This window comes from Sciurus carolinensis, chromosome 12, assembly GCF_902686445.1.
Source record: "Sciurus carolinensis chromosome 12, mSciCar1.2, whole genome shotgun sequence".
Classification (NCBI taxonomy): domain Eukaryota; kingdom Metazoa; phylum Chordata; class Mammalia; order Rodentia; family Sciuridae; genus Sciurus; species Sciurus carolinensis.
This window is the reverse complement of record NC_062224.1, coordinates 2,022,362-2,036,306: the sequence shown is the minus strand read 5'-3', so window position 1 is coordinate 2,036,306 and position 13,945 is coordinate 2,022,362. Positions and strand designations below refer to the sequence as shown.

The window sequence follows — 13,945 nt, the reverse complement described above, 5'->3', positions numbered from 1 at the left end:
TCCTGGTGACTGTGGCTGCAGTCAGCCAGCCTGGCGGACACCCTGACGCAGCACTGGGCCACCAGGGCAGGGTTAGTGGAGACAGCCCCTCCCCCCCTGGGCAGGAGGCCCTTTGTGGGGAGCGTCCCCAGGCTGGCGGGCCTCCTGCCGCGGCTGCTCAAGCACGCGCTCCAGGTGAAGCTTGAAAGCTGCGGGGAGAGCGTGGCCGACGTGGGGCCTGCCCGGGCTGCAGGCCCTGGTGGTGCTCGGGCCTGGGCTTCAGCACTGCCCCGCGCCCGCCCAGACACCTGTCCGCACGGGCATGGACCTTCAGTCACAGCAGGGACACGCCGCCTTTATGCCAGTGATCCTGTAGCCCACGCCAGTTGCTAAAAAGCCTGAAAACTCACAGGTCGTCACCCAAAGTGACCTACAAACAGGGAGCTGTCACTCCAGGGCCATCATCTTTGAACCCAGGGTGCCCAGGCTCTCCTACCTCCCTCTCTGCGGCACCCTGCTGGGGGCTGACCCAGACTTCTGCAGCCTTCCTCTCGACGGCACAGCCCAGTGCTGAGGACAGTTCCCTCTGCAGCCTCACCACCTGCTTTGAGGACAGCCATTGCCTTTTCCTGGAAAGAAAAAGCCTGGCCGCCCTTCAGCCTGAGTGGCAGGAGGCGGGACACTCCAAAGGCCACCCACACCAGGACTCGTGCGTTTGAAACACCACGTTTACTTTAATTTTATTAAGCAACTAACAAAGACATACACAAGAGGTGGGGAGGGAACCCCAACGGCTTTCTGGGGAGTAACAATTCAGTGCTGGAGACAGAAGCCCGGAGGGGGGTTTAATTTCCATGAAACGCAAAATCAACTGGCAGTGAACTCGCTGTCCACCAGCAACACAAGGACAACTTCAAGGGGGACAAATTCCAGGGACTGAGCGCCTCTGCTCGGGTCCCGCTTTACCCCGGCCACAGGACCAGAGAGGAAATGAGAAGAAAGCCCTGAGCACGAGCAGGCCAGGAGGGAAGCAGCTGGCGGCCTCCCGGCACAGGGTCCAGGCGCGCGGAGGCAGGGCTGGAGGCTGCGCTCTGCTGGCCGGCCTCACTTCCCGCAGCTCTGCACGCAGGCCACGACGTCCGGTAGAAGGCGGGTTCTGTTCTCCTTGGTGACCTGTGGGAGGAGCGGGGCAGCCTCAGACCTCCCTCCTCTCCTTCACCCTGAGCCCGCCCTCTCCCTGGTGCCTCTGCCCCTTTGTTCTGCCTGGCTGGTGGTGAGGGAAGAACTGAGCACAGGGCGGGGACGCCGGGATTGCTTCCCACGCGTGCTTGTCGGACGTCCTTGTGTTGTAAGGGCACTGCCGCTGGAGAGCACGCTGGGGTCAGGAGGCCAAGTGGCGCTCTGCACCTTGTCACCCTCGCTTCTCTGGCTCAGCCCCTCCTCCTCCAGGTGAGCCGAGGCCCCTGGCAGCACCCGGGCCCTGGGCTCAATCCCCAGCACCGCACACATTCCGGGTTTGCAATCCTCACCGCTACCTAAGACCAGAACATTCTCACCACAAACAGAAGCCCCTTCCAGTTACCCCTTCCGCCCTCCCCGGCCTCTGGCGACCACCTCCATCTGCTCCCTCAGGAGCGCTGCCTGACATTCTCTGCAGGTGGAGTCACAGGCATGCCACCTGTGCCGGGCTTCTTCACCTGGCATGAGTGACACTCGGTCACACACGGTGCAGGGAAGCCACTGGTACTTCAGTCCTCCGTGTTGCCAATAACACCCGCTGTATGAAGGTAGCACGTTGTTTTTATCCCTTCGCAGAATCGGGGTGATTCCCACGTTCTGGCCATAATGCTGCTGTCATCGTTCATTGAAGGTTTTTGTGAATGTGTTTTCCATTCTTCTGGGTTTTCAGAGTGACTCAAATTTAATTTTTGAGGAACCGCGACGGTTTTCCAGTTTCGGCACCACGAGGTCCCACCAGCAGGCGTGAGTGCGCCAACACCCACCATCTTCCATTTCTTTCTTTCAGTCGTACTGCAGGCAGCCCAGGGGGTGTGCCTTCCCTGCCACCCGACACTGCACGGCCTTTCTTGGGCTACCTGTCACCTGTATAGCTTCTGTAGAGAAATACCCATTCAGAGTCTCTGTCTATTTTTATGGGTTTATTTTCACTTTATTGTTGAGCTCATTAGGTCGTCTCTGTGTTCTAGGATCTGGGCTCATCTGGCACATCATTTGCCAGCTCTTCTCCCCTCTGTGCTCCTTCTACTCTTGCTGGGTCCTTCGAAGCACAAAGGTTCAGGGTTTTGGTGTGGCCCGACTTATCTACTCTTTCCTTTGCTGTCTGAGTTCTGGGTGTTCTTTCATAGCAGGCTTTGCCCAACTGCAGTTCACAGAGACTTACTCCTATGTTTTCTGCTAAGAGCTCTATAGATCTGCCTCTTGTATTTAAATCTATAGACCACTCTGAGTTAATTTTGTGCACAGTGTGAAGTAAGGTCCAACTTCGTTCTTTTACATGTGGGTATCGTTTTCCAGCTGCATTTGTGGAAAACACTGCTCTTTCCCCATTACGCTGCCCAAGCTCCCTCATGGAAAATCAAGTAGTCACAGACACAAGAGTCTATTTTTGAACTTCCCACTCTCTTCCAACAGTTTACATGTCTACCCTGAGGCCAGTACTAACGTACCATGGAGTAAATTTTAAAATCAGAAAGTGTGAGTACTCCAACACTGTTTGTTTTGCAGATTATTCTGGCTGGGCCCCTTGTATTTTCATGTGAATTTCAGGATTTACTTCTCAATTTCTGCAAAAAGAACCCACCGCCATTGACTTCTGATCTTGTAGTATCCAGCAGTTGGTGGATGAGCCCTGCCCTGCCTTTGCATCCGAAGAACAGAGGTGCGGGGAACTGGGGACGGTATTGAATTCCCACTAAGAAGAAAACAGTTTATGTCCTGTTTGCCTAAAACACACATAGCAAGACGAGCAGGAGGTCTAGAAGCTGGGACCTGGCATCTAGTACACTTACGATCCTACAACCCAAAAGTGAGAACTGAAAGAATAAAAATGGCTTTGTGGAAGAAGCAAGTTTAAAGGGCTCTGAATTCTGGTTATTAAAGTAGGTTTTGGTTATATTAACATTTTTATGAAACAGAAAAATCAAATAACATCTAAACATCTGAGCTTTTGTGGCCAGATCACATGACCCGTCCTGTCCGCAGGAATGAAGCAGAGGAGTGGCGGATGGGCCAACGCTCAGAAGAGTCGGCACCCCACTGACAAGCCAGTGCCCTGGCTGCAGGCATGGGTGGATCCTGCCCCGCCTCTCGCGCTGCGGAGGGGCAAGTCTGCGCACCGAGCACCCACACACGCTCCCAGCCTGCCGGTCTGCTCAGGCTGGTTAATGAGAAAACTAGGAAAAGCACACACACCCCTTTCCAGTGGTCTCGGCCCACAAAGGCTTTCTCCTTTTGCCTCCAAGGCATCAACATAGCTGCTACTTATTGTTTTCACAATTAGCTTCCATGAGCCAAATACTGAAATAAGTTCAAGACAAAAGCAGTTCTCGGTGTTATATTTAGAGAGCCATAGGCTTTAGAAGCCATGAAAAAAAATGTGGCCAACGTTCTGAAAGAGCAACATAACCTCGGGAAGGCCACGGTCAGTACCCAAGCCATGGCAGTTCCCAGCTTCCAAGACCCTCCTGCGGTCTGGAAGGTCTCCAGTCAGAACCAGCAGGACCAGGAGCTGCCGCAGTGCCCAGCAGGTCAGGGAAGCACCCGGGCGGACCAAGGTGGGACGATGGCTGACAGCGGCAGCTCAGAGGCGGGAGCATTGGGGGCAGGCAGCACCCCCGCCGCGGCCAGGGACGCGAGGCACCAGGTTGGGTGCCAGGCTCGCCACACCACGAGCTCCCACGGCAGAGGAGGTGACGAGGCTCAGAACCTCGCCAGCAGCACCTTGCCGCGATGGCAAAGTCCCCCGCGGGCTCCACGGCAAGCCACGGGAGACAGCTCTCTCCCGGCTGCACTAGCCTGCTCCTCCTCCCGCCTCAGGCCTGTGCTCAAGCAGTACGTGGAGGGGCCTTCTCCCACCTCCAGAGGCCTGTCCACCCTGCCTGACCTTCCCTTCTGCCCAGCCCGGCTGGACGCATCCCATGAACGCTTGCTTGGCGGGTCCCCTCCACGTAGCAGGGGCACCCGCCTCACTTGTCAAACACGACCTCAGGAGCTTGAGACGCCGCCCCAGCGTGCAGCTCGACCTCCGCACGGCGCTCTCCCCGTGCCCCTGAGGGGTCTCCACCTGGACGGAGTTCCCTGGGTGCCGGGCTGCTGCCCCAACCCTGGGGCCCGAGCCAACGGGCACCTCCGCCCGCACGTCGGTGCATCGAGTCAGGCGCTGCTTCTCCCTCGCTGCTCTCAGGACTCGAGTCAGTGCCCTCAGGTCTGGGTCTGAGGTTCTCGGCACGGATTTCTTCGATTCACCCAGCTGCGGTTCACAGCGGGCTTTGGAATCTGTAGGTTTGTGTCTTTACAAACACGGGAGATCTGGGCCGCTGCTTCCACCCGTCCCCAGGGCTGTTCTTGACGTTTTTATTCTGCCTGCTGCTCTATCTTCAAGTCTGCTAGTTCTTTCTTCTGTCATCCTCAGAAGGTGGGCCCACAGATTTTAATTTGGTGACTGTACTTCACGGTTGTAAAATTTTCCTGTGATTCTTCTATTGTCTCTATTTTTGCTGAAACTTCCACTCTGAGACTTTCAGTTCTTCGTTTGCTTCCAGGGCCTGTGATGGTCACTGAGGTGACACAGGATGCTGGGCCCAGTCCCGCCCCGACTCCAGCACCATGGCTGGAAGCCCATATCTGCCGTCCGCCTCTTCATTCCAGCTGCAGCACGCCGGGCCCTCAGGACAAGTGACCTGCGGCCGAGTCTGTCATCCACCAGCTGCTCGCCTGGCACAACGTGACCACGAGCGGATGGCACTGGCTGGGTGGCACCCCCCCCGCCCTGGAGCTCACTCAGCCAGGCAGGGCTGGCAGCTCCACCTGGGGCCTGGAGCCGGCTGCCTTCTCTCGCCTGTTCCTTCAGGAGCTGTGGACGCCCCTCCCTGGCCCTGCCTGCCTCCCGGTCAGGTCTCCTCGCAGGTGCCCGCTCCAGGACGCTGCGGCAGAGGCGGCTCTCAGACAGATGCAGACATCCACTGCCTCTGGGATCAGAGGACCCACGACACAGTCAGCCACCCGCTCACTCTGCTGGTAAGGACACGAGGGTCCTCGTTTTTAAGCCAGGACCACAAGGGTCACACCCACAACGCCAGGGGGGCTGGAGAAGAGTGGGGCGTGCGGCCCCCTCTCCGAGCTCCCTCAGAGCTGATGCCTTCACTGCCCCACACAGGATGCACTGGCAGGCCAGGGGACCTGGCAACCAGTGAGGCAGGTGCTCGCTCTGCTCCAACCGCTGAGGCCCCGCGCCCTCCACTCGCCACCTGCCTCTGCTTTTTACCTGGGGTGGGGGCGGCGTGAGTGGAGCTCGCCAAGCGCACTCGCGGGCACAGAGGAGGGCAGCAGAGAAGACGCAGGGGCACAGGAGGGACTGAGGAGGGCAGCAGGCTGGGACACCCAGGGGCTGCAGCACAGGGGCACGTGGGGGTGGAGGAGCAGCGAGGCCGGGCGCCTGCAGACAGGGTGCACTCACGCTGAACACCTTCACGTCAGGCCTGCCCCGGATCTCCTCCACCAGCGCCAGCGGCTTTCCCTTCGGGGCTGGGATGGTGCCCAGGACGACGGTCGCGGGCGAGGACAGAGTCTGGCGCACAGCCTGGATGAAGGGCTGGCTGAAGAGCTCCATCTTCCCGATCTCATCGATGACACACACCCTGGGTCCGAGGCCGCCGCAGGAACCCACCTGGGGATGGAGACACTCACTGGACACTGGGCCACACTACGCGCAGGGCCCTGCGTGCCACGGGCTGTCCTCACGTGCAGGCTCGCGAGCAGGGCGACCTAGGAGCCTGCGGCACAGGCACTCGTCCCCACACCCTGGCTTCCTGCCATGTTCCATTCCTCACAATGGTTCCAACCGTGACCACACCTTATGCTTACATGTACCCAGAAATAAAGGGCACCCCAAAACCTCAGGTGTAAAGAAACGAGACAGCAAGGCTGAGCACCGGCAACCTGGCCTCAACTCCAGCTCCTAGTCTTGCTCCCAGAGGTCTAGACTAGCACTGGGCGCTCCCACCCAGGCCTGCCTGCAGCAGAGGGCACTCCACGGCACCCCAGTGTCCCTGTCAGGGCCTGCAGCCAGGCCAAGGCTCCTCCTGGATGTCCTACACGCCCCTCAGGGTCCCATACACACCATCGCTGAACCCATAACACACAGGTTCTCGGCCGGCAGAGCTGTCCTGAGACTGAGAAGGTCCTGCCAGCTGACAGGCAGAGGGACAGGGTCAAGAACCCCTCCTGTGACACAGGCCCTGAGGACCAGCCTGGAGGCCTGGGCTGTGAGACCCGGGACAGATCAACAGCCACTCTGGCCGGTCTCCCTGGCAAATACAGACCCAGCTGTGGGGGCCCTGCCAGGCACCCTGCTGTGGCCCCCATGCTCCAGGACGACCAGAGCACCCCTCCAAGGAAGCCCCGCAGAGCAGAGCGACTTCAGGCTGCCCGGCTGCTGCGAGGCAGGTGTGCACACTTCCTCCAGGTGCCCGTCCCCACTGAGAGCACGCGAGGGGTCCTGGAGCCCAACACGAGGCACCCCACGCCGAGGCGCCAAGCCACACCCGTGTGCCACACACCTGAACACCTTCCCAGGAAGCAGGAACTGTGTCCAAGAAACCCCTCTTGCCACGAAGAAACTGCTCTCCAGGGGCAGCACACGTGTGCCCGGCAGCCAAGGCACAGGCACGAGCACCACCGTATGGAGCGCGCTCGGCCAGCAGCCCGCTGGGCGCAGACCTGACCGCAGGTGCAGGGACCGCTGTCCTGGCCGCCTGCAGCATTCAAACTGTTTTCACAAAGTTTCATATGCTAGTAAAAATTTCACCACTATTTGAACTTTGGAGAAAAGCTCTTATCTCTGTCGCTGGTTGTCCTTCTCTTTATTAGAAACGGCCCGGAGGGGGGAGAACAGACTGCCTGTTTCTAACTAGCAAGAGGCTGGGAGGCCGGGGACAAGAGACTTCAGCTGCAATCTTGGCCGTTCGGCTCCCCAGGGCGCCACACCTTGGTGGGATGCGCATTTCAAGGAGGAGTTAATTCTGCTTGCGTAGGACCTGCAGAGGAGACCGAGCTGCTCAGAGCCCTGCAAACTGCCTCCCCAGGAAGATGCTAAAGGAGGGAGAGAGGAACCAGAGGAACTGCACTGCGGCCATGGGAAGGAGGCTGTCTGGAAAATGACCACGTCCTCTATATCAGCAGCACCCTCACTCTGCAGTCCCATCACCCCACGTGACCTCCAACGCGGCCTCAATTCCACAGCTCAGGACAGCTCTGCCTGGCAGACGCTGTGCCACCAGGAAGGCCTCAGTAAAACAGGAAGGTGGAGGCGGTGTTCTGAGGACGGAGCCTCCAGCCGGACAGTCTGCACTCAGTAACGGCCACCACCATGCTTCTACCACCAGCACGGGACAAGGCGGGACCCACGCCTGGGGGGCAAGGTTGCAATGGTAATTAAACAGGGCGGTACTGATGCGGAAACAAGGGCCGCATCGATGAGGGACGGCCCTCGGGCATCGCGCACACGTTTAAACATGACTTAGGAAGCAAAATACACTGGTTGGAAGTGAGTTGTCTGATAAACGGTTTTAGCAAACTAGCTAAGTATCTGGAAGGAAACCAACTGTCTCCCGTGTTACATTTCAAATAAATCCAGGTGGACTGAAAGCATAAGTGCTTTTTTAAAAGCACAGGGAAGAAGAAAAGTAAAGTAAAATGTTATGTTAAATTTGAATAGGCTGAACTAAGTGACAAGCAGAAAAACAGAATCAATAAATATAAAAAGGTCATCTGCCTTACAAAGGGGGAATGGGAAGAAGAATCCAACAATAATTTAGACTAAAGAAACTGAACAAAGGAAACCCTTAAACCTCATTAGAACCTTAAAAATGCAAATCAAGGCCAGGAAGTGTCTTGGAACTGTGAATCAGGTGCCTGCATGTGCCAGACAGTCTGTCCTCACTCTACAGAGGACCAGAGTGGCCCTGGGACCAGGCTCCTCACACCATGCTGCCCTTTAGGCCCTGTGGGAGGCCAGCCCCACTGGAGGCAGAGCTCCTGCTTGAAGACAAGGTCACTTCCCACTGGGAAGTGGGACACGGAGAGAACCATAGTAGACCAAAGATGAAAGGCCCACTCCGAGAGTCGATCATGAACTTCAGTTCTGAAGATTATTAAGATATGAGACCACGTGCAATCACTCAGCCTGCAGGAAAAACAAACTGGGCCCATAAACTGGCAGGGGCTGTTTCTCCAGTTCTGGACGGCTGAACAAACAGGCTAGGCAGCCAGGCGGGCAAAGCCTGCCAGCAGTGGCTACGCCCTGGTAAGACCTGAGTGACTCACAGTGTCTTTCTTTTTTTTACAACTTTTTTTTACCATGCACAGAGAGAATTTCAATATTTAGGAAACAATGTGATAGCTCTAAAGTAAGGCGAGGTCAGCCCTAGATGAGCAATCGACCCAGTTGGGCCTGCAGGGGGCTTCCTAGAAGCCCAAGTCCTTTCCCATGGGCACTGGCCTCCCTCCTTCCCCTCCCGTGCCCCTGCTCTGCTCCATCTCCGCTCTGGTCTGCAGAGTGTGGCAGATACCCATGCTGAGGTGGGCCTGCGGAGCCGAGCCTCCTGGGCTCCTCCGCCCAAGCTGCTGCCAGCTCCCAGCCAGTCCTGCTTCCCTGGGGGCCAATGGGCATGCTCACTGGTCCAACCTGAGAATTATTTTCCGTACATTTTTCATAGTATTTTTAAAAGGACTCAAACAACCCTTCGCCCAGTGAGGCTCTTACACATGACAGGCATTTCTTAACTTTGTCAGATCTGCTTTCCCAGGTCCTGCAAGTTCAACACTTGTCCTGGATGGAAGGTCTCAACTGTTCCCCTGGGGTTTCTAAAGCTTCCAGCCCACCCTGTCACCACCTGCCAACAGCAAAACCTGTCTCTTCACACACCCCTATTTTGTCACCTAATCTTTTTGTTTTTATAAAAGCTAAACTCTTAATTCCTTCTCCTTTCTTTATCACAATAATGTTTGGGGGATGAGAGAGACATTTTTGCTCTAGAAAAGAAATCGAAGCCCTAACTGGGTAGGAATGCCCTGTGGGGGCCGAGCCCGCCTGGCACCTGAAGGTCTGAGCTGCTGATCAGAGGCAGAGCTGTCTTTGTTCCTTAATTAAGAAGACAGATGCAAGCTCCTGATGTGGTCAGTACAGAGCGCTTATGTAACCCTGCAGCTAGACACCAGGCATGCGCCCTCTTCTCCCAGAACTCTGTCTGCTGACAGGAAGTAAAAATCAATTCCGTGTATTGATCCAATGCTCAAAGTCAGACTCTTCCCTTGGAATTTCATTAAAGCATCTCGCTTGCTGTTTGGACATTTAGATGGAGGTATCTGGTGGAAAAACACCACATTCTGTGACTGCTCCCAGGAAACTCAGCAGGGGGAGGTTTCCAGGGGAAGGAGTGTGAGGAGGGGGCGGTGGGTGCAGCAGAGGCAGAGAACTAACTCAGGGGCTGGGGAGCTGCAGCCCCACCCACAGGGGAGAAGACCCCGCCAACTCGAGGGTCCTCAGCAGCTGGCTCTGAACCCCAGCAGTCTTGGCAACCACCGATCCCCTGCGCTGTTCAACTGTGCCCTGGTGCTCAGAGGCAGAGGCACGACCCCAGAAGACGGTGTGCCAGCTACCAAGATGGAAGGTGCTGAGAGCCTGGGACGGGATGGCCCTGGCACCTGTGGGCTGGAGCACAGCCGGATGACCTCAGAGGCGGCAGGGTCAGCTGGCACAGGGCTTCCAGTCCACTGGAGGCATGTTGGACCTCAGTCCTGGTGCGGGGGAAAGCCCTTGAGAGAGTTCACACCACTCCATTTCCCTAAGTCACTCTAAATCCTCAACAGGGCCCCAGAGCCCTGCACCCGTGCCCCCTGCACCTTCCTCTCCTCCTCACTCCTGCCACCTAGAAGATTCTCCCTGGACCACCCCTCCCCAGTCGCCCCGACACTCTCTTCTCTTCTTCTCCTTTCAGTGTGGATGTCAGTTCCTCAGAGGCCCTTCCTGGCCTCCTGGGCCCGGCCATCCCCACACGGCTCTCCGGCACTGCTGGAGGGTCCCTGTCCTCATCTCCCATCTGTGTTCCCATTAGGCTGAGTCTCCAGAGATGAGCTTATGTATGTTTTATTCATGATCCTGAACTTGATCCAGGACGTGATGATATGTGATAAACAGATGCAAAGAGTAGTTAATAGATAATCAATAAAGTCAAAAGCTAGTACTTTGGAAAGGTCCTCTAAATTGAAAAAGCTTTAAGTAGACTGATAAAGAAAAAAATGGGAAAAGAGTTAAATAAAGAAGAAATGAAAGAAACTTCAGTCAACACAATCAAGCTTACAAAATAAAATGAATATATAACTTAGATGAAATGGACAAAATGCCAAAAGTCACAAATACCACAACTGATCCAGTAAGAAATCAAAAACCAGCAGACATATAACAGAGAGATTAAACTAGTAATTAAAAAGTTTCTAATAAAAAGTTTTTAGGCCTGTATGGCTTCCCCATACATTTAAAAAAAAAAAAAAAAAAAATACCAACCATTCCCAAACTCTTCCAAACTTAGAGAAGGGAGACCGTATCACCCTAAGACCAAAGCCAGACAAAGATCCCAGGAAGTAAAGTGAGAGCACATTTCTCAGGACACAGATGCAGAAACTCTCGGTGCCAGCAACGAACACAGCCACAGATAGGGGCTCCAGACTCAGGGAAGGCAGGGCAGTGCTGTCTTTGGGGTGCAGGCAGCTGGACTCGGGAGCCTTCCTGCTCTCCCTAATGTGGAGCGTCGACATGTGCCGACCAAGAGGCAAGGCCTTCGTGTGCAGCCCAGGGTATCACGCTGCATCTCCTCGGCTCAACAGCTTGAAGAGTTTAAACCGCAAAATGCAAATCTGACCTCCCTGGAAGAGCTAATGCCATTCTGTTCCCATCTCAACTCCCATGATGCAAAGCACAGGCAGGCTCAGGAGACAGGAACCATATACTCACGTTCCTCAAGATGGGAAGGGCCAGCTGCTCGAAAGAAGCCACGTCAACCACGTACTGCCCAACCCGGCACTCACGCTTCCCCGGCATTGGCTCTGACCTGTGAGAAAAGACGCTGTTTTGAGGAGGGCTCCTGCCCTGATTCCTGGTGCTCAGCAGCCCCCTGCACGTTCCCCCATCCTCAGCAACCACCCAGTGGAGACGCTCTGTGAGCACTGGCCCCACTGCTCTCCCCTGGGAACGGCGCTCACTGCCTGTCTGCACACCACCAGGCCTTGCAGTGCAATCGCAGGCCCGGTGCCCGAGCTGTCTGGAAAGTGGGGTCAGACACAAGGCCAGGAATTACCAAGGGAGAAAAGCACAGGACTCTGGGGCCCACATTCCAAGTGAAACATGACTTCATGCTTGCTGTTCATGTGGTGGTCTGTTTCTCTGGGACATCTCTCAAGCCCTAGATACTGCAAGATAGAGGAGGTCATTGGGCTCAGCCCCAAACCCAGGGAGACACAGACTCTGAACCCTTGGGAGAGGGAGGCAGAGTGGCATCCAAGGACCCCACAGGGCACTTTTGGAAAATTTAATGCTGGTGGAATCAGAATATAAAAGCTCTGAACTTGGAGAGAAGGATCGCTTAGGGATAAAACCTACAGTAATGAAGCATCAGTACCCGACTCTGGACAGAGGCCCCCGAGCTCCGGACAAAGTGACGACATCGAATCCTGTCCTCCTTCCTCCCTGCCTGACTTCTTCTGTATAAAATCCATCCACAGGCACCCCAGAGGACTTTAAAACCTCACTGGCTTTCTGGATCAAGGTCGTTTTTCCAACCCCTTGAGAAAGAGAAAGACCCATCAGGAAGCACTCTCCGTAGAGCACACAGCACGTGCCACCCGCAGGAGAGCTGCCAAGGCGGAGGAGCAGCCGCACGCAGACTTGTGAATATTAATTTCACTCTGGTCTTGATTGCTCCAGGTGTGAAAAAGTTTCAATTCTAGTAGGAACAAACAAAGAAAACATGAATGGCATCCTGAAGTCCACTCTCAAGTTCAGAAACATCCTCAGCTTTGTCAGACCACACCCCCAGCATGCGATGCACATTCCAAATGATATCAGGCCACGTTTACATCCAGAACTGAGCTGCTTTTCCTCTCAGGTTCACCCTCCTCACTTTCCCACTGGGAACCAACAGGGATCATACTTGGTCAGAGGATGGGCACTGGAAAGCAGAGCCATGCTTATTGCGGGGGAAATTCCTTCATTCCACACTGTCTACTGAAAATGCATCTTTTAAACCCCAAATCTCCTAAATTCCCTCTCACACACACTGCCTGGTAAAATAAAATTCCAGAGTCTGCACGATTCAATGAAACCGCACTGAAGCTCTGAAGAGGCGTATCCAGGTGGAAGGCCCTGCAGTGCTTGGCCTGGTTGAGGGGAACCGGCTGAGGGGGAGATGGAGTGCTGCAGGTAAGATCCAGGCTTCTCTCGGGTACCTTTAGTCCCTAGCCATTGACTATCAACCTCTGCATCTGACCTAGCGTAAACTCCTGCGTCATGAGCTGAGCTGGCTCCAGCTTCCACCGCCCTGAAGCTAAGAATGTCCCTCTGCCTGTGGAAGATTCCCTGCTCTGCAGCAGCCCCGCCTGCGGCTCCCACTGGTGTACTGGTACGTGCACTGATTTACGAGTTTCTTCTGAACTGTGACCTTGAGTTCGTGCAACCTCCTCACACTGGAGCCGGTCGTCCCGGGTAATCTGAATCCGTGTCCGGGCCTGAGTCACTCATCTGGCTCAGGAGAACCATCTCTTTTCGTTTCCCTTGGCGCAAGAGCGGTTTCCGAGTGGACGTGACCTTTGCTACTTGGGGCTAAGTGAGAAGCACCAGTGACGACCTCCGCCCTGGGCCGCACCGACGTCCGGCCACCGGCTCCCGCACGGGCGCCCCGCCCGCTCCGGGCCCGGGCCGCGCCCCCAGCGGCAGCGCGGGCCTCCTCCTCGGCGCGGAGGCTCTGCGAGGCCGGGACGGGGCCGCGCTGGCGCGAGCTGGGGACTCAGGGGAACCGGGCCGCAGCGGCCGCCCTGCCCGCGGTCCCGCGCTCACCTGGCGGCCCGGTCAGGAACACGTGGCGCGCCATGCCGGAGGCCTTACTCGCCGCCTCCACCGCTGCCGCGTCCGGGTCGGTAGGCCCCGCCCACGCGCCGCTGGCCCCGCCCCGCGCCCGGAAGCCCCGCCCCGCGCTGCGCCTGCGCCTGCGCGCGCTCCTGCTCCGCCTGGAATGGGCGAATGTGCTGGAGTTGCCCACCCCCCCACCAGGCTCAGAGCCGGCGGGCTCTAGTGGGAGCCAGTGCTCGGTCCTCCGTGCCCCGCTTGCGTGCGTCGCGGTTATAATGCTTTGCCGCCCCAAGCCCCCGCGTCTGCCCTGGGCCGCCCCTCAAGGTGCAGTTCCCCCAGGTTGCACTTTGGGGCCTTGGCCGCCCTCTGAAGGAGCAGGCCCTGCTGCGCTGCCCCCGCGTGTGCGTGTTCACAGCAACGCTGCAGCCCAGAGCGCCCGGGGAGCTTTACGCAAACCCTGAGGTCTGGCCTCCAGCTCAGGATGCAGAGTGTGAAGACAAGGTTACAGCAGATCCGAAGATCTAACTGGCTTCTACTGTGTCTGAAAATAGAATCCGAGTGGGCGATGAGCAGGGCAAAGGAGGTTGGCTGTACATGCAGAAGAGGCTA

General features: G+C 56.5%; 1 protein-coding gene across 3 annotated transcripts; it reads right to left on the bottom strand.

Annotated features, from left to right (window-relative positions):
• Nucleotides 1-693: 693 nt before the first annotated feature.
• On the bottom strand, nucleotides 694-13,409 carry Ntpcr (nucleoside-triphosphatase, cancer-related). 3 transcript variants are annotated; one of them, XM_047521473.1, is made up of 5 exons: nucleotides 13,325-13,409; nucleotides 11,892-12,054; nucleotides 11,228-11,324; nucleotides 5,675-5,884; nucleotides 694-1,152 (listed from the first exon to the last, which is right to left on the bottom strand). In XM_047521473.1, exons 1-5 carry the CDS (start codon nucleotides 13,356-13,358, stop codon nucleotides 1,084-1,086), a joined length of 573 nt encoding a protein of 190 aa, XP_047377429.1. In that variant the 5' UTR covers nucleotides 13,359-13,409; the 3' UTR covers nucleotides 694-1,083. The 3 variants fall into 3 exon arrangements, with proteins under 3 accessions (XP_047377429.1, XP_047377430.1, XP_047377431.1); XM_047521474.1 differs by lacking the exon at nucleotides 13,325-13,409 and adding an exon at nucleotides 12,930-13,318 and having other exon boundaries at nucleotides 11,873-12,054; XM_047521475.1 differs by lacking the exon at nucleotides 5,675-5,884.
• Between the last annotated feature and the right edge of the window lie 536 nt (nucleotides 13,410-13,945).

Bases quoted from the DNA above. Each gene is read 5' to 3' on its own strand.
- Ntpcr (XM_047521473.1), bottom strand. From the start codon at position 13,358: ATGGCGCGCCACGTGTTCCTGACCGGGCCGCCAG. The intron at 5,885-11,227 runs GTGAGTATATGG...CTCCATCCCCAG, and splicing joins CCCTTCCCATCTTGAGGAAC to GTGGGTTCCTGCGGCGGCCT. The intron at 1,153-5,674 runs GTGAGTGCACCC...CTCCTCCCACAG, and splicing joins CTGACGTGAAGGTGTTCAGC to GTCACCAAGGAGAACAGAAC.